At 41.9% G+C, this 24,244-nt stretch overlaps 1 protein-coding gene across 3 annotated transcripts in view; it reads left to right on the forward strand.

The window, feature by feature from the left end:
• unc13c (unc-13 homolog C (C. elegans)) overlaps positions 1-24,244 on the forward strand; it is a 103,032-nt gene that overhangs the window by 26,919 nt on the left and 51,869 nt on the right. For all 3 annotated transcript variants that reach the window (XM_028955969.1, XM_028955970.1, XM_028955971.1), the window contains 7 exons: positions 2,055-2,224; positions 2,696-2,811; positions 3,222-3,385; positions 13,972-14,125; positions 14,198-14,266; positions 15,774-15,863; positions 18,626-18,754. In XM_028955969.1, coding sequence (XP_028811802.1) covers positions 2,055-2,224; positions 2,696-2,811; positions 3,222-3,385; positions 13,972-14,125; positions 14,198-14,266; positions 15,774-15,863; positions 18,626-18,754 — 892 coding nt within the window. The remainder of the gene's footprint in view (positions 1-2,054; positions 2,225-2,695; positions 2,812-3,221; positions 3,386-13,971; positions 14,126-14,197; positions 14,267-15,773; positions 15,864-18,625; positions 18,755-24,244) is intronic.

Raw genomic sequence — 24,244 nt, forward strand, 5'->3', positions numbered from 1 at the left:
GGCGCGTTCTTTTCCTATCGCTTGTGCCGCATGCCACCTCAGTGGACTCAGTGTGCGTGAGACGGGGGGGGTCCGCTGTAATATGCATAACCCACCCCCCCACACACACCAACTGACAAAGCAAGTGCAAAAAGGCAGATGTTGCATTAGTGTCAGCAGAAGAAAGGAAGCGACTGTGTAAAGCCGTAACCTATTGAATAGTTCTGCCTACCCCAGAGGCCCTGTTGTGTAAGTTATGAAAAATTAAGGTGCTGCACAAAAAACAAGTTAGCAGAAACAATGCCAGAGGCTGAAGCACGGTGAAAATAACAACCACTGCCATGTGTCTCTCTAAATGTCCAGTAAACGCCCCCAACCGTGCATTTCTGTATCAATGTCAGCTTATAATAGTCGGACATTATGGCGTCTCAATATTTAAATGCGCTAATTTATTTTATTTTTGGTGTCGTATTCGCCATCATGCAGTTGGAACCTGTTGGCTTTTTTTGTTTCGTTTTTTCGACACCTTGTCAGCGTGTAGGTTTCCTCCTATGGGACGTGCCTGGACACTGCACTGCACATTAGCAGGGATGGATGTCGGCAGAAATAGGAGACTCAGCACTTGGTTTCAGCACCATGGACAGGACACAGGGACAGGCCCAGGCACCCACAGTGATAGGGATCTGACTGAACACATTTTAGAACCCTAATTGCCCTGTCATTGTGTCTGCAGTATCAGGTGCTTTTTTTTTCCCGAACAGAGCTTTGAACATGAGTGTGATCAGACCCAACAGCAACACATCTGGCAAGTCTGACCATTTGGGAGCATGTGAATTTATAGGATTAAAGCCCTAATAGGGATAGAAAGGATTTTTTGGGGGGTACAGACTTATTAACACACAGTCAAACTATTCATGAAATCAACAATAATGCATATATTCCGAGGAACGTACCTTCTCCTCTCCCTCATGTGACGTAGCCAGTCAGCCCACCTCTCTGGCGCCCACGGGCGCCTCTCCATCTGTGGCAAACAGTTCAGGACCTCCCCCCTTCCCAGCAGGCTAGTCGTCTGTCCTGGGAGAGGGAAGACTCTGATGAGCACGTGCAGGATTTCCTTTAAGTGCCGGTGGGCCCGGCCTGATGCCAATCCTAACTGACAGAGTCCGGGAGAGACAGAGACATCACTTACGTATATTTTCCGCCCGTGACTCCATCATCTGCACGTAAACGCACATCCACTTAAATCAAAGGTTATGTGTGTCTTGAAAGGCACACAGGAATTGCCAGAGTATCACAGAAACAATGCAGAAGTGACAATAAAACAGAGGGATCTGCTGCCACGCTCTATTTGCTCCTGACGTCAAGCCGACATTTAAATATTTGGAATGGGATTCATGGGAAGATGGCTGTCAGACTGATGGTGGCTCCTGGGTGTTTCATACAAAAACTGCTGCAGGTTTACCACAGCATGGGAGTCCACGGTAATCCACACATTAGACATTTTTTAAAAATGCTAAATTTATTACATTATTATTACAGTTAAAGACATTTGGCCTGAATAATATAAGTTGCATTTAATTTATGTCCGGACGTTTTTCAGTTTTTTATTTTATTAGTGTTTCTGTTAGGGACATTAGCCATGTCATTCTGATTTATGCTTGTTCTGCGTTTCTAAAGGTCATTTGTGACACACATTTAGCTTGTGACTTCCGACTGACACTTTCAGGCTACTTTAACTACTTTAATTAGTTTTTCATGAGACTGACAGTGAAAGTTGGTAAAAGATACAAAAAAAAACATGTTATCACATTGAGCCTCTAAAGTCTGAGCTTCAAATGAGATTTTACCCTAACCCAGAGACGATATTGCATTAGTATTTTGCACAGAGCCTGGCTGTGGAGTATTTCCTCTACAAATGGCCTGTCAGGCCATTCCTGTGTCTGGCGGCAGTGTGTGTTTGGTGGGAGGGTGGGCGTGTTTGGTAAGTGCGCTGTTTGTCGATTCACTGGAGCATATGACCTTTATGGGCAGCTGCAAAAGCAGCACTCACCTTTTTTTTTTTCCTATTATTTCAGCGAGTGCCACAACGCCACCGACAGGATTAAGGTGAGGGTTTGGGATGAGGACGACGACATCAAGTCACGGGTGAAGCAGCACTTCAAAAGAGAGTCAGACGACTTCCTCGGGCAGACCATTATCGAAGTCAGAATGCTAAGTGGCGAAATGGACGTGTGGTACAATCTGGGTGAGCTAAGGGTCATTTCCTCCCTGGGAAAGACATTTAGCATGCTGACGCTCAGTTATTAACACTACCAACATTACAAATGGCCCATTTGGGTGTAAAAAATTACCTCAGCATGCTTTCACACTGTTGCCCCGTGATAATGAGTTTGAAGACATAACTTTACATGCTTTATCTCAATGTACATTGAGTCCTGCTGCTGTGATTTAGATACCATTTGGAAAATAAGAAAAGTTCCCATTGCTGAGCCACTTTCTTTTTAAGGGGTCTTTGGGACTGGTTTTATTTTAAGAGTCTGACTGATACACAGATACAGAGAACTAATAGATTCCCACCAAGCTCTCTTGAGAAACTCTAGTCAAGTCAGATGTGGCTTATCGCGCGAAATAAATAGCAAATCTTTGTCTGTACGTTGCCTGAAAGAATAAAGAAGCAGATCCATGAGCCTTAACTTTTTCTTTTCTCACTACATAGATAAAAGGACCGATAAATCTGCCGTGTCAGGTGCCATTAGGCTGAAGATCAGTGTGGAGATGAAAGGAGAAGAAAAAGTAGCTCCGCCTCATAGCCAGTACACTTGTTTACATGAGGTGAGCTGCGTCCTCATATACTCTCCTACAGATGACTCTGCTTCATTATGTCATTGTGTGTCTCCATGGAACTGAGGTTGTAGGCATGTGTAGCGTTTTAATGCCCTCTACAGTGAGACAGTTACCATGGATGCAGCACAAAAAAAGACACATGGCAATATTGGGTTTAATAAAGTTTGTTGACTATTCTATTACATTCTGCAATGGAATTTACCTGCTACATTATTATATAAGCCAGACTTGGGTAGAGCAAACGTCTGTTATGCCATATTGAACTTATATATTAGAATAAACTTTTGAATATGCCAATACTTGGCTGCTAATGTGTGTTTCTTAAAATAAAATAATGTCAGTATCTTTGTTGTCAGTATATTCTTTTGTTACAACTAATGTTTGCCCATGGAACTCAGAACCTGTTCCACTACTTGACGGAGGTGAAGAACCGGGGGGTCGTGAAGATTCCGGAAGTAAAAGGAGATGAAGCCTGGAAAGTCTACTTCGATGACGTCTCTCAGGAGATTGTTGATGAATTTGCCATGAGATTTGGAGTAGAATCCATTTACCAGGCAATGACGTGAGTGATCTTCACTTCTTTCTCAGGATTTCCGTGAATCCTTAAAAAGTCTTAAAAAAATTAGCGCCTTAAATATCATTAAAATGAATAGTAAACCTTCAATCCAGTATTAAAGGTCTTAAAAATATATATAAAATATAAATGTAATGGTAACGTCTAAATAATTTGGCGAATTTCTAATATGTGTTTTGTAATTTTGTGGTTTAGATTAGCGGAACCAACTATGGAGCTAGACAACTAAATTCTGCTCTCACCTGCAGACGTGTTCTCCTTATGTTAAATTTTTTTTCTGATATTATTGAATCAGGAATGAGGAGGGAGGAGGGAAAAGTCTGTTCCTACATTTATTCTAAATCACTTTAACAAGCCTTCAGTCTTTCAGTGTTCCAAAGTCATGGCGTTCTGGGTTCACAAGTGCAGCACCACGCAATCACAATGTCAGATCATGTGATTACATAAACAGAAAATAATGCAGTTTAAATTATGAGTACATGGACTGAAGCGACAATTATTATGTCATCCTCTCAAAGTTTAACAAATGACAAAACTGAGACGGGCTGCTCAGTCTCACTGTTAACCGTTCCTGTCATGTTCTGGACTCAAGTTGGGAATGCAGGGTCGAGCTGGAAATTAATATTTCAGTGATTGTTTAAAAATTTCCATGTTTTTTGATAAAATGTTCGTTTGATTAGCAAATCTCAGCCACCGTTATCAGGTGATGCTGACTGCATATATAAAACTGTGGGGCTAACTGGCAGGTGATGAGTTGCTCTGTATAAGGGCGTCTGATAAATGCTGTAAATGCTGTAAATGTAAATGAGCCAAATACATACAGAGTATTTACTGTTGCTTAGGGCTTATTACTTTTCACAAGGTTTTGCAAAATGCAGCTTTTTCCACTGTCAATCTGTTTTACACTCTTCGCTCAGTGTCTCATTTCAGTCTTCGTTCACAAATATGCCACAAAACCAACCAATCACCAACCAGAACAAAAAACAGGCAATCATTTTTAACTTCTTCTGGTCTGTGATTGGTTGGTTTTGTGGCACAAGAAGCATTTTGTGTGTGTGTGTGTGTGTATATATTTTTTATGGCAAGCCAAACAGGAAATAAATAATATATATATTGACAGGGAACTGAATATATGGAATGAAAGTCTGAATACATGGAATGAAAGTCGAATATATGGAATGAAAGTCTGAATATATGGAATGAAACCCGAATATATGGAATGAAAGTCGAATATATGGAATGAAAGTCGAATATATGGAATGAATCCCGAATATATGGAATGAAATTCTGAATATATGGAATGAAAGTCTGAATATATGGAATGAAATCTGACGTCATGCCGTAACACCGTTAATAATTCTACCAACATACAGTATAGGACTACTGATGAAGAGATTTTTCAATATTTCCACATCAGGCGAGCTTCCCACCGCCATTCCTACATAAACCTCCGTCTTTTAATACGGAAACGGAGGTAAGTAAACTGGGAGGAATTACAGGGCAAACTAACTTTAACATTTGAAATCCGATATACCAGCGCGCCATGCAATGTTTAGATTCAGGCTGCACATAAAGTTTATTCTATTTTACACTCGTCGCTGCCCGTGTTAACGTGTAAAATCTGCACCAGCGGAATTTCACCAGCTACACCGGGTTCATCATAAACTCAACTCACTATAGAGCACAATCAGCCACAGGGACGATTTTATACAAATTACAGCGCGGTTTAGCGTGTTTAATTTAAGACACAAAGGTTCTGCTAACTTTAAACATTAATGTATAAAATAGAATAAACTTTGTGTGTGCAGCCTGAATCTAAACATTGCATGGCACGCTGGGATCGGACAGCGCTGGTATATCGGATTTAAAATGTTAAAGTTAGTTTGCCCTGTAATTCCTCCCTGTTTACTTAGGAATGTAGGAATGGTGGTGGGAAGCTCGCCTGTTTCGGTCAGTGCGGGTGCTTGACGAATAAGCCGCTACTGTCGCTGCAGTCGGTCATTATTAGCAGTGTTACTGCAAGCATTAGCCAGAGTGTTTATTATGTCGTCGCTGCTTAACCGTCCGGGAGAAACCACGGCCGGACCAGCGGGGGTGACGGGTCCCCGCTCCAGTCGACGATCCGGCATGATTCGAATCACTAAACTAGTTCTGATTGGCTGATTACGCTAACGAACAAGAGCTCAAACATTGTGATTGGCTGGAATCAGCTCTTGTTCCTCAATCTGATTGGCTGAATAAAAAGTGCCTCTCTGGACAGTGAATCGGGAGGAAACCCACACCGAGACATGTGCATGTAAACTCCACAGACACAAGGTGCTGTCAACGCTATTTGTCCCAAATCAAATTACTGACATTTTCACTTTTTAATCAATATTATTGGTGTGTTTTACACTTGGCTAACACGCTCGCGTCTGAACCGGAAGAGCACAAAGTCCCAGGCTCAAACCCCACTTACTAGCATCGTGTCCCTCATTCCCCAGGGGGACTGTCCCCGTCACTACTGAATGTAAATGTGTTGTTACGGAACACGTAAAATAATATAGTTGTATATAATCCAAGTGAAAAATAGTTTGTCTTGTGTTTTGGACGTGTGAAGCTCAAGAAAGTCAAAGGAGATTTCATTCATCTTTCCTTTATAGATTCTTTATTTGGCGTATTTGCATTTTGTAATAACGCTCATGTTACGCTCGCCTTTGCGATGTCCGCATAGCTGAGTCCTGTTCGCCAGCCTCCCTGATGAACCTGGCCAGCCTTGTTCTTGTACTGGTTTCTTTTCTCCACGTCTCCTTGTGAAGCTTCTCGAAGATGCTCCAGTGCTGCTCTCATGTCCGCTGTCTGCTCGAGTTGCCCACACAGTTCCTTCTCCCTTCTGAGGAGGACCTTCAGGGTTTCCTCAATCTCCTGCCTCTTGCTTGTATTATTTAAGTCCTGGAAACGTTTTTCCAGTTCGTTCCTGGTAGATGTTTCTTCAAGGAGCACTTTTTCAAGTTCTTCTTGTGCTCTGTGCTCATGGTCACGTTCGGCTGTCATCATCTCAAGTTCCTTTTTCATTTGCTGGAGCGTCTCCTCGTGGAGACTGTCTTTGCTCTCCAGCTGATGATGGAACTTTGTCTCTGTCTCCAGGAGAAGCCTCTCTGCCTCTTTCCTGCTTTCTCTTTTTGCTTCAAGCTCTTTTTCAGCTTTCTCTCTCCTGCTCTGCTCCTCTGTCATTTGACTTCTCAGCGTTTCCTGCTCCATCTTCTTGTTCTGCAGCGTCTCTTCATAAAGAGCCTGCTTGCTCCCCAGCTGCGTATGGAGCTGTGTCTCCATCTCCATCTGCTTTCCAGTTTCTCTCACTTTACAGAAACGCCTTTCTGCTTCTTCTCTGTTGTGTCTCTCCACGTTCAGCTGTGCTTCAAGCTCCTCACATCGCAGCCGTTCCAGAGCTTGTTCTTCTCTCAGTCTTTCTTTTACTTCATTCTCAGCCTCCTGGATGGCAATCTGTCTGTCTCTCTCTTGCCTCAGCTCTTCACGCAAAGCCAGGCTGTTCTGTGTCGTGTCACGAATAGCCATCTCCAGATTATTATTAGAGGCCATGAACATCTCCTCCACTTCTTTACGATGAACGAGATCCCTTTCCAGGAATGTCTCCATCACCGCCTGGAGTGTGCCGAGCTGTTCCCCGAACACCTCAACCTGACCCAGCTGAGCTGAGTTCAGGTCGGTCATTTTCGGCTCAACGGAAACGTCCTTCTTGAAGAAGCGACGCTTGGTCCACCTAACAAACTTCTTCCACGCCTTCATTTCTCTACCTCTATACTGAACTCTTGTAAATATGAAATGATTAAGTTCTTCACGGCTCACCCTTTAAATAGAGAAAAGCTGATGATGTCACTTTTTTTTCAGCCAATCAGATTGAGGAACAAGATCTTAAGAACATTGTGATTGGCTGGTTTCAGTCAGCTGATTACGCTAAAGAACAAGAGCTCAGAAACATTGTGATTGGCTGGAAAAACTTACATCAGCCAATCACATTAAGAACTAAATCACACATCTGTAACACCTGGGCTGAAATAAGACAAACATTAAAATAATGTAACAATACAGCACAAATGATCATATAATAAAAATGTATCAGTAATATCAGTAATAAACAAAGTTGTACTGGTATCCAATTGGCCCATTTGTGTAGGGGGCATGTCAGGGGCGTATCCATGGGCTCCATGGGCCACGCCACGGTAGCATTTATGAAGTTAGCATGCTAACTTTAGCATGCTAACATGCTAAATATTGAACATGTCCCAAACATCCCCAAATTTCACACAATGCATCATTCTTATACCTTGTTAGCATTTTTGACGTTAGCATGCTAACATGCTAACTTTTGAACATGGTCCAAACGTCAACAAATTATATGTGACACATCGTGGCCACGTCCCGTTGGCATTTTTGATATTAACATGAGTATTGTTGACATAAGGATGATAACATGATCATTTTTGAAGTTGTTCCAAACGTCAACAAATTCAACGTCATGCATCGTGGCCACGCCTTGTTAACATTTCTGATGTTAACATGCTAGCATTAGCATGATAACAAGATAACTTTGGAACATGGTCTAAACATGCGTCATGGCCATGCCCTGTTACAATTTTTGTCATTAATATGCTAGCATTAGCAAGCTAACATGCTATTTTCTGAACATGATCCAAACGTCACCAAATTATATGTGACACATCGTGGCCACGCCCTGTGGGCCTATTTGATGTTAACACGCGTCATGGCCATACCCTGTTAGCATTTTTGACTTTAGCATACTAACATGCTAATTTGTGAACTTCACCAAATTTTATGTGATTTCATGGCCACGCCCCGTTTGCATAGTTGATGTTAGCGAAAGACCCATAATCAACTGCACTCCGGAAGCGCCATGTCCGCCAGCTGCCGCCCGCGGCGCCGCCAAGTCCGCGGCCTTTAACCGTCCGGGAGAAACCACGGGGGTGACGGGTCCCCGCTCCAGTCAACGATCCGGCATGATTCGAATCACTAAACTAGTTCTGATTGGCTGATTACGAACAAGAGCTCAAACATTGTGATTGGCTGGAATCAGCTCTTGTTCCTCAATCTGATTGGCTGAATAAAAAGTGCCTCTCTGGACAGTGAATCAGAAGGAAATCCACACCGAGACATGTGCATGTAAACTCCACAGACACAAGGTGCTGTCAACGCTATTTGTCCCAAATCAAATTACTGACACTTTCACTTTTTAATCAATATTATTGGTGTGTTTTACACTTTACACTTTTACACGCTCGCGTCTGAACCGGAAGAGCACAAAGTTCCAGGTTCAAACCCCACTTACTAGCATCGTGTCCCTCATTCCCCAGGGGGACTGTCCCCGTCACTACTGAATGTAAATGTGTTGTTACGGAACACGTAAAATAATATAGTTGTATATAATCCAAGTGAAAAATAGTTTTTCTTGTGTTTTGGACGTGTGAAGCTCAAGAAAGTCAAAGGAGATTTCATTCATCTTTCCTTTATAGATTCTTTATTTGGCGTATTTGCATTTTGTAATAACGCTCATGTTACGCTCGCCTTTGCGATGTCTGCATAGCTGCGTCCTGTTCGCCAGCCTCCCTGATGAACCTGGCCAGCCTTGTTCTTGTACTGGTTTCTTTTCTCCACGTCTCCTTGTGAAGCTTCTCGAAGATGCTCCAGTGCTGCTCTCATGTCCGCTGTCTGCTCGAGTTGCCCACACAGTTCCTTCTCCCTTCTGAGGAGGACCTTCAGGGTTTCCTCAATCTCCTGCCTCTTGCTTGTATTGTTTAAGTCCTGGAAACGTTTTTTCCAGTAGATGTTTCTTCAAGGAGCACTTTTTCAAGTTCTTCTTGTGCTCTGTGCTCATGGTCACGTTCGGCTGTCATCATCTCAAGTTCCTTTTTCATTTGCTGGAGCGTCTCCTCGTGGAGACTGTCTTTGCTCTCCAGCTGATGATGGAACTTTGTCTCTGTCTCCAGGAGAAGCCTCTCTGCCTCTTTCCTGCTTTCTCTTTTTGCTTCAAGCTCTTTTTCAGCTTTCTCTCTCCTGCTCTGCTCCTCTGTCATTTGACTTCTCAGCGTTTCCTGCTCCTTCTTCTTGTTCTGCAGCGTCTCTTCATAAAGAGCCTGCTTGCTCCCCAGCTGACGTCAGATTTCATTCCATATATTCAGACTTTCATTCCATATATTCAGACTTCATTCCATATATTCGAGTTTCATTCCATATATTCAGACTTTCATTCCATATATTCAGACTTCATTCCATATATTCAGACTTTCATTCCATATATTCAGACTTTCATTCCATATATTCAGACTTCATTCCATATATTCGGGTTTCATTCCATATATTCAGACTTTCATTCCATATATTCAGACTTCATTCCATATATTCAGACTTTCATTCCATATATTCGAGTTTCATTCCATATATTCAGACTTTCATTCCATATATTCAGACTTCATTCCATACATTCAGACTTTCATTCCATATATTCAGACTTCATTCCATATATTCGGGTTTCATTCCATATATTCAGACTTCATTCCATATATTCAGTTCCCTGTCAATATATATATTATTTATTTCCTGTTTGGCTTGCCATTATATATATATATATATATCCCATTTATAACCAGCAATTCCTACATACTTTATTAAAATGTACCAATCTTTGAAAAAAAAACTTATTTAATTGATTGATTGATTGATTTATTACTTATTTTTATGAAGCTTTTATTTATAGATAAATTTATCATATGACATGTTGCAACTTTTTTCGTGTAGCCCTGAAATAAGAAACCAAAAATATCACTGTTGTAATATGTAATATTGTATTTTAGAAGAGCCATCTGCCAAGAATAATCTTGGACAAATGTAGTTGACGCCCCTGATGAAGGGACTTCAATTTAATGAAAGTGGTCTTAGAAAAGGTCTTAAAAAGTCTTCAGTTTGGCTTCCTTAAACCTGCAGAAACCCTGCCTTCTAATCAAACTAGATTACAATGGTCATTTTGGAGTTGTTTTGGCACAAGGTAAGGCTTCCACATTCAACTGATTTTTTTTGACCCTCTGAACTGGACCTGTTTAATATTATTAATTAGTTTTATAACGCCACATCAGCTTTAATGACTAAGCTGTCATGTTGAACTTAATGGAGATAAACCACCATTGCTTGTTCTGGTATGCTCACCCCAATGAAGTTAATGTGAGGAGCTCACAGTAATGCTCTCAGAGACCAGAGGCAGCATTTTTCATGGCCTTGCCCCCACTGGGCTCTAACATTAACCCAGCCTTGACTTGAAATGGTCTAGACTTGATGGCCTTATAAATCATTTTGACGTCTTGACTGAAGATCTGACACTGACGGAATCTTGACCACCTCTGAGGTCCTCTAGCTCCAGGGCCACTGTTTGCTCTTTCAAACTTAAATCTTGAAGACTAATGAACACCCTCAAGAATCAGGGGGCCTTTTGGGTATAGAAGGACCTCATCGGGGTGAAGAAGAAAGCAGCTCATTCCAGATCTACCCTGCAGTGGGAATTTGGTCACTCGCATGTAGGCTTTTTTTTTTGTCACCGTAGTTGCTTCATTTTCCCCTAGATTTTCAGGCCAATTCTGAGATTGAAAGCCCAAGTAATTAATTATAGGACCCAACATGTTCTTCATCACTGTCCCAGTGTATTGCTCCAGGAACTTGCGGCAGTTGTAATGAACCATGCTGTTATGCCTTCAGCACTTCATATTTTTGGAGACCCAAACCATAAAATCACATGCTAACATGGTGCCTCGGGAATTCATTTGGCATCTTCAGGAATCTGTGGCTACACTGCGGGAGCTCTGACATTGGGCTGAAGGGAGGAAAAGGCTTTGCTCAGCACTCACCTCATAAAAAGATCATGTTTCCTCCAACCCAAAACAGTCCTGACTTGCTCACATTCCTGCATAACTCTGGCAGTGTTTCACATGTTGGCCAGCCACCATTGTCAGACAGCATCTATTGCATGGTCTGAAGCATTTATCTTGCAACAAAATGTCAAAATAGATGTACATCTGTGGATCCCGATGGTCTGTTTTTTTTTTTTAGATCTTCAAGCAAATGAATCAATGCAAATTGAAATTCAAATTGGGCTGTTAATTTCGGACATATTTTGGAATTAATCTTACAAAACACCCGACCATGCCAATTATATCTGGATTAGTTATACCAAAAAGCACAGTCAATATCCTATTTGAAAACATCCTGCAGCACATACTAGGGTCTATGCCTGCAGCGTATTGATTCTATCCATACATAACAGTGGCGGTCAATTGGCCAATCTGCTGCCGGACTGTCACAGTTTCACAGTCCGTGAAGATGGACTCTAAGTGAGGGTGACGTTTTGATCTGGCCTGTTCAATAAAAAGCACATGTGTATACAGGGATCTTTTTTGTCATCTTCCATTGGACATAATGATCAAGTCTTTCTGGGAAGGTGTAGCGCATGAGCTTACTGTAAATATCTCTGTTGAGAGCCACTCAGTTGCCATGCTGGTTTTTCACAACAGGGATTTTATTGTTCTAGCTGTTGTTTAGAGCAATAGAACTTCTGTCTGCTTCAGATAATATAAAGGGTGGGGGGGATTTTTCAACTGTCAGTTCTTTTTTGCGGCCGCATGCAGGACAATGACTCTGGGGGTGAAAACCTGCTATCAGCAATATCTGCTGTGTGGGTTTATATGAATTAGCAATGAGGTAACTGACCCTGCTTGCCTGATTGAGTTTTCTAATGAGGAGAAAGGAGAAGTGAGGTAACTAAAGCTGTACCTTTTTACACTGTGGGGAATTACACACCCATTTCAGCCTTTTGTTCAAAGCAAGAATACAAAAGGTAGTAGGCAGAAGAAGGAGTGACATAATTGGTGGTGTACTTAATGAATTTTATTATGATCAAATATTCCAGTTAAGCGGAGCATAGAAAATGATTAAAACAAAAAAAAAAAATCCTTTCTTAGCTATCAATTACACCCACGTACAGCACACTGTAAAGGAAAAATGGCGTTTTCACTTCATGGAAAGGGAGGTCTCGTTCTTCAACACCAAGGATGAAGAACACTGTTGCGGCACACTTTATTTATCCTGAGCGACTTCCATTCACTAATTACAGGGCGAACCACCCCCTAGGAGCTACCGGCTAAGGGGCACTGTGGGAGATGCAGGATTTGCCGTTCGGACTCATTATTTTGCGGGCTAGGTTACTGACCACTGGGCTTCTACCACCCATTGATCAGCTTTTCATCAGTGCCCATGTGACCTTGTTATGTGTAACTGATTCTAGTTAATTAAATGTAGTCTCAGATACAGAAAATATACATTTTAATGCACTCCCTGCAAATGCATGTAAATTTCACTGGACTCAGAATTCTACTCGTGATTTATGAAGACCCTGAGTGATTGTCACACATACTGTGTTTTTGGGAGTGTCGCTGCTATAACGAAAGAGTTCATTAGTACTATACCGCATCCTCTGTTTTGGCTGCTATTTAACAGTCTGTATCAATAAATCACCCTAAACAGCTTCTTTTTACAGCAGAGCAAACACTCCACTTCTCACTCCTTCTAAGTCTTTATTAATTACTCGCTGCCTCAGCGCTGCTCAGGATAATTGGCTGGGGCCGAGGTTGTGGGTCTGTGAAAAAGGCCTCTAATGCATGCAGTGTGCTGGGTCATCCTGAATGCCATGCTACTCTGTGGATGTGGTTGTGTGTGTGTTACCCTCTGTGTGTTATTTGTTTGCGTCTCACTGTGAACCCATATGTGTCATTGTGTGCCTGCGTCTCTACATGGGCGCGTTATTTGTCACCCTGGATCATTGTGTTCCATGAAGGATGTGTGTGTGTGTGAGAGTGCTGAGTGTGTCACTGTGTGTGTCACTGTGTGCAGCTTCTGTATTGTAGTAAGGATCTCTCCAGGGCTCATGTATGAGCTGCATCCTCAATGGTAATTTCAGGCAGCCATCTCCCTGCCTCAGGGTTTTAGCAGATATTAAAACAATTAGCGGTCCTTAAATCCATGTATCGCTCTCATTTTACCACTTCCACACCTTTCAGCGTGCACCTTCTGCCTTTCATGTCCGATTTGAAACCTGTCACTAAAGTTGCACTTTGTACTGTTTACTGTCACCCCCCCCCCCCCCCCCCCCCCCCCCCCCCCAACACTAAAAAAGAAATAAACTGCAGGCAGATTCACTAGCTGCTTTGTGCATAAAGTGACAGTTGTAGAAGTGTCATACTGCCTTGGTAATTTCCTTTATAAACCTGCAGGGTTGGTGCTAAATTCAGTCACCTGTTGTGTCCACTTGATGCATTTACATTCGTCCAGATGAAGCAGTCTTTCTGTCTTCTTATCCAATCACTTCAGCACTGTCACCAAAATACAGCCAGTGAAACAGGAAGCCAAGCACAAAGAATTGTTATTTAAAGATGTGGAACTGTGAACAGAATTCAATTTCAGTTATGACTATTTTATAAAGCAATTGAGACCTGTGTTTTTTTTTCCTCAATTTCTTTCAGACATTTTTCCTGTCTCTCTGCCAAGTACATGTGTCCTGGTGTGCCAGCAGTTATGAGCAACCTTCTGGCAAACATAAATGCCTATTTTGCCCACACAACCACCGCCACCACGAACATCTCCGCCTCTGATCGCTTTGCGGCTTCCAACTTTGGGGTTAGTATCTTCGTCTCTTTAGCAATTTTGCACAGATTCTCCGGTTCTTAATGTGTTTCTTTTTTTTATCAGAGGGAGAAGTTTGTAAAGCTGTTAGACCAACTCCACAACTCGCTAAGGATTGACTTGTCCAAATATCGGGTAGGCATTGCCAAAATGTAGAGTTTAATGGATTTGTTTGCACATTCAGTAAAACTGTTTAAATGTTCGCTGCTGATAATGGAAGCTAATCCTGCATGTGAAATTTGCTTATCCTTGATAGCCATCTGTCATGCTCACCATTAGAATTTTGTTGGACTGCTGTGCACTGCAGGGTTGAAATCTGATGTCATCTGAACAAAACATGAAGAGTCAATCTTATTAGACAACTCCAATGGGGGCAATTTTTTTAGAGCCTGTAATGCACTCAAGCAGATGGCCAAAAATGTGTATCATGTATATACTTCCTCTATATGGGCAGTGGTGGCCTAACGCTTAAGGAAGCGGCCTCGTAATCAAAAGGTTGCTGGTTCAAATCCCGATCCACCAAGGTGCCACTGAGCAAAGCACCGTCCCCACACACTGCTCCTCGGACGCCTGTTATGGCTGCCCATTGCTCATGATGTCAGTGCTGTCCATACTCCCGTCAGTCTTCTTTAACATTGAGACGTAATTCTAGAACTAAAAATGGAAAATAAAATTCTGGAAATAAAAATTTGATATGATCATCACTGATCTAAGATCTGGCTGAAAATGCCTGATACAGATCAGCCTCAAAAAATCAAACTGGCTGTATCGGACACCTGCCAGTAATAAGATTCAAATGGGCTGCGACGCAGCCCAGCCCACTATGGATTTGGCTGTAATGAAATTCAGAAGCAAACTGGATTTGTTTTTTTTACTCTTGAAACAGAAAGGGGTTCATTGGAGAGACAGCTGACCTGGACTGTGGTTCCTTTCCTGGAGTATTAGCAGGGCTCTGAAGTCGTATGCGGAGCAACGTAGACACCTTTTAGTCCAAACTGACGCAGACCCTCTTTTACCATCTGCTTTAGGTGCTTTGTGTTAAGCGGCATAAACAACACTCTGTGTGACAATGCGCCGTCACACATCTTTTGCTGCATGAGTCGCATTTTAGTCACCGAGACCCAGGACCGTCTACAAGCCTTTGTTTGCGTTTCTGTTGGCAGAAAAATTCTCCCATTAGCATTAATCACATTCTAAAACAACAAAAACACGTAGAAAGCAAACGGAAAAGACATCAGTGAGCGAATGTCTGCTTCCCCACCCCTTCACGGTTAGTAATGAAATGTTGCCATTTAACCCAGGCGAGGTTTCCCGAGCCTATTCTGCTACAGGTGAAGGATCCCAACCATGCACGGATGCATGAAGTCAGGATATATTATCTATTGCCATGGAACAATGAACAGGCTAATGCTGGGAAAAGGCATTCTCCATGTTGCCTTATAGTTTTCACCAAAAAGGCAGAATGACGCATTTATAGCTCATGTTACTTGTAATGTCTTCTCTTTTTCCTTAGAAAAGGCACATGACTGAAAATTATAATCAAAAAATAAACTGACCTGTGTGTGTGTGCGTGTGCGTGTGTGTGTGTGGGTGTGAGAGAGGACAGAGGAGAAAAGATTCACTGCCATTCTGTAATTACCAGGATAATTTCCCTGCCGGCAACCCGGAGCGCCTGCAAGACCTGAAGTCTACGGTGGACCTGCTGACCAGCATCACCTTTTTCAGAATGAAGGTGAGAGATCCTAATCACACCTGTCACCTCGACAAATCAACAATGCATCCACTCGTGCACAATTGGCCAGAGTTCATGTGTTTATCGCCCAGATGGCCCACACATCTTACCCTCTATATTTGCCGTCAGAAGTCAGAAAACATCAGTGATAAGACCAGATGATTCTTTCTACCTTTACTTTGTTCCCCTTCAAGCAATAATAAATTCGGAGTAATGTTTATGGGTCAAATTTTACTTCCGGTGATGACTTACCGAATTATAGATAAACCACTTGAGATTATATCAGTTATCTAGAATGTGTGCGGATGTGGAAGGCATGTTTGGGTGCACATGCACATCCAGCCTAATAAATTACTTTCTCGTTCAGTTATATTCCTGGCTTCCCGTCTAGACATGAAATGTGTTGGTGGCACAGCCATTAATGCTTCTTCAGGCTCATTTACTGTTCATTTATGCTGCACTTCTTGTATATTTAATTTTCACCCATTAGCATGCTTGGAAGAACCCCATTACAGAAAGTACTAAAGTACTCTGTTTATAGCAAAGCCTTATCAATGAAAAGTGACAAACAGAGCGCTAGACTACAGGAAATGTAGACAAATTTAGCCCCAAACTAGACTAGGATACAAACATTACAACATCATTTTAACTTGTGAAATATTTAACATGTAGTTCCAGATTTAGTGCTGCAAAAACTAGGCCTAGGCAGTTCTGTTACTAAAGTAAATGTGCTTTGTGTAGATGTATTTCCTACACAGCAGAAGTAGTTTCATTACATATTTTTCATGCATCTACCTCTGGCAATGCATTTTGGAAAAGCTCTCCACACAGCTAGCAATAACTTCAACAGACATGCCAGTTTTGACACGTTTTTGCAATGTGGGTCACAATTTCCTGTAGCACCATCACTTTGCATAAAGAATCTCTACAGACTTCCATCCGGGGTGTCCACATTTTATATGTAGGCTAAGCCAAGCAATTTTAGGCAAAAAAATGATTTGAGGAAAGCCTGTAAATCCACAAGGTAAATATGGGTCGAATTGACCGGCAACCCAATAGGACGGTTAAACGCAGAGCCTCTTAGATTCAATAAAGCCTGCAGGGTACTTGGCAGTCTGCTATCATTTATTTCTTTTGATATAAGTTGTTGAATGTGTCTCTGCATTTCGAAGTTGTGCTTTTTCGGGCTGTTATCAAGGACTTGTCTGTTTGCCATCCCAGCACATCAAGCTCTTTTATTACTCATTTTGGCAATAATTCACTGGAGGTTGTGCTACACGGTGAGCATTAATTTTGGTCTGCTGCAGATGTTGGCCAGATGCCATCAGTGTAGTTCAGTAGATTATCTTATTTTCCAGTACAATCTTCAGAGAATTTTTTGGTGATTATTACGTCTCTTGCAATTTTACTTTGCAAAAAACACATAAAACATGACTACATGAATTGCAGCGTTTGTTGTTTTACTGGCATTATCATGTGACGCTATGATTAAATGATATAAGGGTTTTATGACTCATGATTAGGGATAACATTAGATTAGGACCTTAAGAATGGGATACTAAGATGGCAAATGTCACAAACACCTAACAAGCATTCAGACACTCGGAGACCCTCATGGTTGCGTGGCCATTGATTTTTTCCAGCTCATCAGAAAGGAGATGCCATTGACATTCTCCTTAATTTACCACTCTCTTGTTCAGTCCTGCTCAATAAGGCTCGTGAAATTGGTCATATCCAATGCAAAGTGTAAATGCTGATCGATTGCTTTGTTTATTTACTTTTTTTTTTTTTTTTTCATCCTCCCAGCCCACCATTTAGTTTCATTTATTCACGTCTAACCCCAGCATACCAAATATGACATCAGGTCTGTCTTTTCTAATTACTTTTTTATGTGGCCATTGATTTTCTTTTTTGCAGTGCATTACACACACCCCACCGATTGCCCAGAGTATTTCATCTCCCTGGCATTGCAAAGCTCATAAAGGCGGGGAGGGGGGGGGGGGGGGGGGGGGGGGGGGTTGGGGTTGGCATGCGAGAGACGCTGCCCAGAGTAACGAGTTACGTAACGCGCCTTGCTCCATTTGCGCTCTGAGCTGTCATGTGCTATACGTGCGCTCGGCTTTTAAAAACGTGCAGCCCTCCACCCCTCCTCCACCACTCGCGTCTTAATCCCCCCTGTGCGCACATACATGTCTTGTTTATATGTTTCGTAATCTTAAAAAAGCCCTGGCACAGGGAGACTGCGATGGCAGCAGCTCAGCCATGCGTGGCTGACATGGCTCCTCCCACAGTAAGAGCCCACAGGAAATGAAAGACCACACTGTCACAGTGCATCATGGGATATCACAGTGCAGTAAGGCCTGTCCTACATGCGTAGTACAGTAGAGAGAACAGCAATGCACTGCGGTTAATGATCATGCTGTGTGTCTGTCACACAGTAACTGTGAAATCTGTGTTTTAATGTGGCATTGCTGTTGTTTTATTAGACTTTATTAGGCTAAGCCGTATTTGAAGTGCATGACAGAAGCAGATGTCTCATGAAGTGAAAAAATGCGAAAAGCACCATTGAGAGTCATTGCGAAATATTCTCTAGTTACTCTGCTATGGATATGGACACCATATAAGTAAAGTCGCCAGTTACTTTAGTTTTTAATTGTATTTTGTGTTACACATGTCTTGGTTACCTGTGTTTATTTGAAGGTGCAGCTTGGATGGACATGAAGGTGGCGCGTAACCTCCGTATTTTTGGATTTATGTTTCAGGTGCAAGAGCTCCAGAGTCCTCCCAGGGCGAGTATGGTGGTGAAAGACTGCGTGCGCGCCTGCCTCGACTCCACCTACAAGTACATTTTTGACAACTGCCACGAGCTCTACAACCAGCTGCTTGACCAGGTGAGGGCGACTCTACTGTCCACTTGCATGAGGGATTTTCATCAGCAGGTTATGCAAATTATTTACTTGACTGAATATTCATGCAGTTGTACTCGATATCCTTTGAATATTCATATTGGCCTGTATGGATCTGCATATATTTGGAGACGCGTGTGGCACTGCAGACTCAGTTTGCACCCAACGCGCCTCTTATTCAAGCTTCATGCAGCGGACCATGATGGCGCGCTGACCTGCCTGCCTGCCAGTTCCATTACCCAGGCAGCAGTGCTTAATATGGTGAATCATTACTCATGAATCATAACATGTCAAAAAAACTATAAAAAATTATGTGCAAATATGTAATATTACTGTATAGTGTAGAAAGTGTAAAGGCTTGTCATCTCAGATACAAAAAAAGAAATTGCATGTAATTATTGCACAAGTGAGCCACAGCGAGAGATTACTGTGTGGCAGGAGTCACAGAATCTGATGGCCGTGGGAAGGAAGGATTTCCTGTGGCATTCGGTGGGAGGTTTAATGCCAGCAAGACTAGACTCTGTGAAGCAGGTGATACATGTTGTCTGTAATAGACTGAAGTCTCGACAGTCTCGCCTGCTACTGTTCCCGAGGTGCAACAGATACTGCTTTTGTGAACCGTTTGTTCGGGGTTGTTGGAGTCTGACAACTTCAGCATGATGCCATTGTGCTGGCCACCACAGACTACCACAACATACGCAATCTGCAACTGACTAGCATTTGTGTAGGAATACACTTTCTCTGACTTTCTGAATTCTGAGCTCAGAAGAGTCCATTTCCTGTTCATGGATCAAGCCTAGTCCTTGTCCCAATTTTAGTCTGCATGAATACATTTGGACTAGATAATTAACATGAATGTGCATCCATGACCAATAGAACACAGTACAGTTTAATGCTGCCATTTTTTTACACCAGGGTAGAGAAACTGAAATAGATATTTTACAATTAGTAAAATGCACCATAATTTTTGAATATTATTACATGATGCTGTAATTGTCACTTGATTTGTTTATTGTAAAAAAATTAGCTTTATTAAAACCTATATGACATTACAGAAGATAACAAATGAGTCAAATATTGAAAATTAAACCTTCCTATGTCTGTGTACAGTAAATGATTGATATAATAAGAATTATTATTATTGCCAATATATCTTAACTCTCTACCGTTTTTTTTTTTTTCAAAGCAATGATGGTATTAGGACCTGTAATGCTTTCTAAAGAAGGATTTAAGTGAAAGTGAAGTGATTGTCATTGTGAAACACTGCAGCACAGCACACAGTGACACAACGAAATGTGTCCTCTGCATTTAACCATCACCCTTGGTGAGCAGTGGGCAGCCATGACAGTCACCCAGGGAGCAGTGTGTAGGGAGCAGTGTGTGCCCTCAGGTGACCTTGGCGGATCGGGATTCAAACCATCAACCTTCTGATTACGGGGCCGCTTCCTTAACCGCTAGGCCACCACTTCAGTAATCACTTTGAAAGTGATCGCTGATGTACTGAGGAGTGGATCGATGAAAAACCATGTAGCCACAACTCATGTTTTTAAATGCTGACTCCATGCAGTATACTGCAGTATTTTAAGTGTTAATAAGACCTCAATCCACCAAGCTACACCTGATCTTAGCATTTAGAAATATTTGCATTTCAAAGCACTGTTGTTGTTTAAGCCTAAGCCTAGCATCCATTGTCAAACATCTCACAGTGTAATATATTCACAGAGGGATAAATCTGCATCGCAGGGTGAACTAGCACACGGCAGCAACTGGCTTCATAATCTGCGAACTTCTGGCTACCCACAGCTGGAGAGGGGTGTGTTTTTAAAATGCACTGAGATCCCAAATGAGAGCAGCTTTGTGTGTTTGCTGCAAAACGTTTTTGACAAGACTGTCAGCAGCTCAGGGCTCTGATCTCACACGGAGAGTGAAGGTGCATCGCGCTTCACTCATCAAATCTGAAAACATGCAGCAGTTAGATGATTTATGCGTTCAGTAATGCAGGGTAATGCAGACATTTCTGAATGCAATGATACTGTTTTAGTTTTTCTATTTTGTGACAGAATATCTGTAGCGCATCTCAAAGTCCTGCTGCCAATTCCTCATTGTTTAAATGAACAGAGTGGTTTTTTTGTTCACTGCATGCAGCATGGATGTGTCTTGGCTGTGGGGAAATGCACATCTCCACAAAATCCCCATCGGAGCCATTAATGGCTCTCCCCCAGTGTGCCTCATGGCTTCATACACTAATCATACATTACTGCCATACACCAGCATCCCTCTCTCCATCCCTGTTCGCTTGCAGTCGGTCTCCATTTGTGTGTGTGTGGGAGGGGGGTGAACATATCCTCTGTTTGAATAATCCCTCGCCATGTGTATGTGAGATTACAGTCAACCATTGTTGAGCCTCCTGCACTCAATTCCCTGTTGCCATGTTCATCAAGTCTTTACTGTAAAGGGACCGTCACGTCACATCAGGGTCACACTTGTCAGCCACATGCTAACCTCTGTACCACAGTGGAACAAAGACTCACCTTCAGTGACTTGATCTTAGAGGGGGTCTCGGTATTCCCTTATAAAATGAGTCCATGTTCAGTAACCATGGATACAAGCCGAATATCAACATCAAACCAAATGACACTCACAGATTCCACAGCATAACTCCCATCCTAACTCTTTAAGTGAAGATTGGTATTTAAATGCTGTCAAAGCAATGAAATACTGGATCCATCAGTCCATCTAGCCATCTATTCATCCATCCATCCCTCCAGAATTTATATTACACGAAAGCCCTGTTGCACTTGTAGCTCCCTGTTCAGCCTGATTTGGATGTAGTCAGCACAAGCTGTTTAATCCCTCTCAGATCAGATCCAACACGATGTGCAGCAAAATCCAAGATGCTGCTCTTGCATACTTAACTGCTTCCAGCTTTGTGCAATGTTGTGATCCATTGGTCAGTGGCTGTTAATGAGTAGCCAATTAAGTTAGCTGTGATTTTGCTGCCCTGGAAATGATTTTAGTCTGTGTTCGTTAGACCAGAATTTATTCAATTAAACATCTTCACCTTCCTCATGAACCTGTGGTGCAAATCATGCTGTTAATCTATTAATGAAATGCCATTTGTAGTTCAGAAAATTCGCCGTTACCTATGCAGATTTTCAGTGAAAGAAATTCTGTCATGTCAGATGCTTCTACACTAAAGAACACTAAGACCAAACTAAAATCAAACTTCAAATGTATTATGGAATCAAATTTAAGTCATATTATACAACTTCAAAACAAAAAGAAATCACTAATGCCACCCAACCAATGCAGAATACATTGAATATATTGATAACATAGTTCAGGTACATTTTTTGTTTTAGTACATGTTACTGATTGTGAGGACATTGACGTAGTACAGTAGTACATTTTAATATGGCTATTGAAGGCTAATCTCGCAGTCCAATCCTGTGACTGCTCAGCAATGCTAAGCTTGCCAATGAAACCTGTTATCATTTCCAATGTTCAGGAAAGTGTTTAAGGATGTGTTTTGTATGGATATGGCTAATTAGATACAGTAGCATAAATAAACAAAATGTATTTATTTATTTTACTTTTTTGCATGATTACTTCATGTTTAATATGACTTGGTCTTTGTGATCTGGATAATTGAAAAGGAGGGACGTTGACAGGCCACCACTGATCTGATGTCAGCTGTGACTGAGTGCAGGATTTTAACAGTTACATAGCAGGTAAAAGAAATCTCAGGTTCTAATTATATATTATTAGTCACTCAGATGATAATAAAAGCTCTACTATATGTCAAATGATAATTTGACAATCTTGAAGTCTTGAGTCTAGTTGTATTAACCAGTATTATTGACTGTGCTTTATTCAGCCAGGTAATGGTGCAGGAGTGAGACCTTTGTTCTCCTACCTTGTAACACGTCTATACAACATGATAATTACACTAATTTGTAGCATGACATTCATGACATTTACTTTCTAATACTGCTCACACAGAATAAGACGTGATTGTTGGAAAGTCTCTGTAAAATGCAAAGGGTTCAATTTAGGCCAATTGCTTAAGAGCTGAATCATTTAGGTGATTTTAAAAACTGTTCAGAGTCCAAACAGAGAGGAGAATGCCCCTTCCTTGTGGGCAGGGTTAGTTCAATGCCTGGCCCAGTGTCTGTCATCCACGTCCTGAGGCATGTTACATAACAATGTAAAAATGATAAGAAACCCGCTTGAAAGCGGTCAGAAGGAAGCTCAATTCAGCAAGCTAAGCCTGTCAGAAAAGAGGAAAGGAGTGAGAGAATGAGACGGTGAAGAGAAAAAGACCCAGGATATTGACCTGCGGTCGGGATCAGCCCGAGTGCTGAGACAGCCTCTACTGCCTATACTTTCAAGCTGGAAAGTTTCAAAAGACGAAAAAACACCTCTTAGGTTTTGCAGGTGTTCTCCGTAAGTCATCATCTTGCTGTAAAATGATCAGATAATTACATTAAATAAATAAATACTAGTCTTGAAAAGATATATACATTGGCCAAAAACAATAAGCTTCTCAATAAATCTTTGTAAAGAATGGCATGTGAGACCATTCTGCAGCAGAAAGAGTGGCCTGATGTGCAGCATGATGTAGTTTTTCTAGTTTTCCTTCAAGGGGCTCTGTGACTGATGTCTGCAGCAGTCACACACTCTGACCCAGGTTGCCGGTGGGTGTTTATTATGCTGCCAACACAAAATCATTTTTTACTGGGAAAGGGGAACCGCGGCATAACTAATAATCAGCCGGAAGATTTGTCACCATTTCAGTTTTTTTATTCATTTTGTTTTGTTTTGCCTTGCTTTGTTGGCTCTGTGAGTGTGTGTGAGTGTGTGTGTGTGAGAGAGAGTGTGTGTGGGGAGGGAGACAGTCTGAAAGTGCAGGCATGCTAATGTGTGTAACGGAGCGGGCGGCCTGAGAAGGAACTGCCTCGCATTTGATGTTTTAAAAGCCATGCTGGCGAGGAGAGATAAGTGATTAAGGCTGGTCACTGCTGCCAGCCATTGCTTGTGACTGGTTAGGTAATGTTTGCCAAGGGCTCCTTTTTTCACAGTACAATGTGCCACAGCAGTGTGCTGACACATCCCAAAAGCTTAGTAATTATGGTTTCATGAGTCAGGACTTGACCGTGTGAATTGAAGGGAAACCTAGAAGAATTAGAGAAGTATGTAACGAAAGAAAAGTGGGTTTACAGTATTTTACTAGTCAGGTGTTTAGATGGAAGCAGAGAGGGTGGTAGAGGCCTAGTGGGTAACACACTCGCCGATGAAACAGAATCCCACTTACTACTATTGTGTCCCTGAGCTTAACCCTGAGTGTCTCCAGGGGGACTGTCCCTGTAACTACTGATTGTACATCGCTCTGGATAAGGGCGTCTGACAAATGCTGTAAATGTAAATGTAGATAATGCTGAATTTGAACAGCTTTGACTGCTTTTAATACATTCT

The sequence above is a fragment of the Denticeps clupeoides genome, chromosome 16, assembly GCF_900700375.1.
Source record: "Denticeps clupeoides chromosome 16, fDenClu1.1, whole genome shotgun sequence".
NCBI lineage: Eukaryota > Metazoa > Chordata > Actinopteri > Clupeiformes > Denticipitidae > Denticeps > Denticeps clupeoides.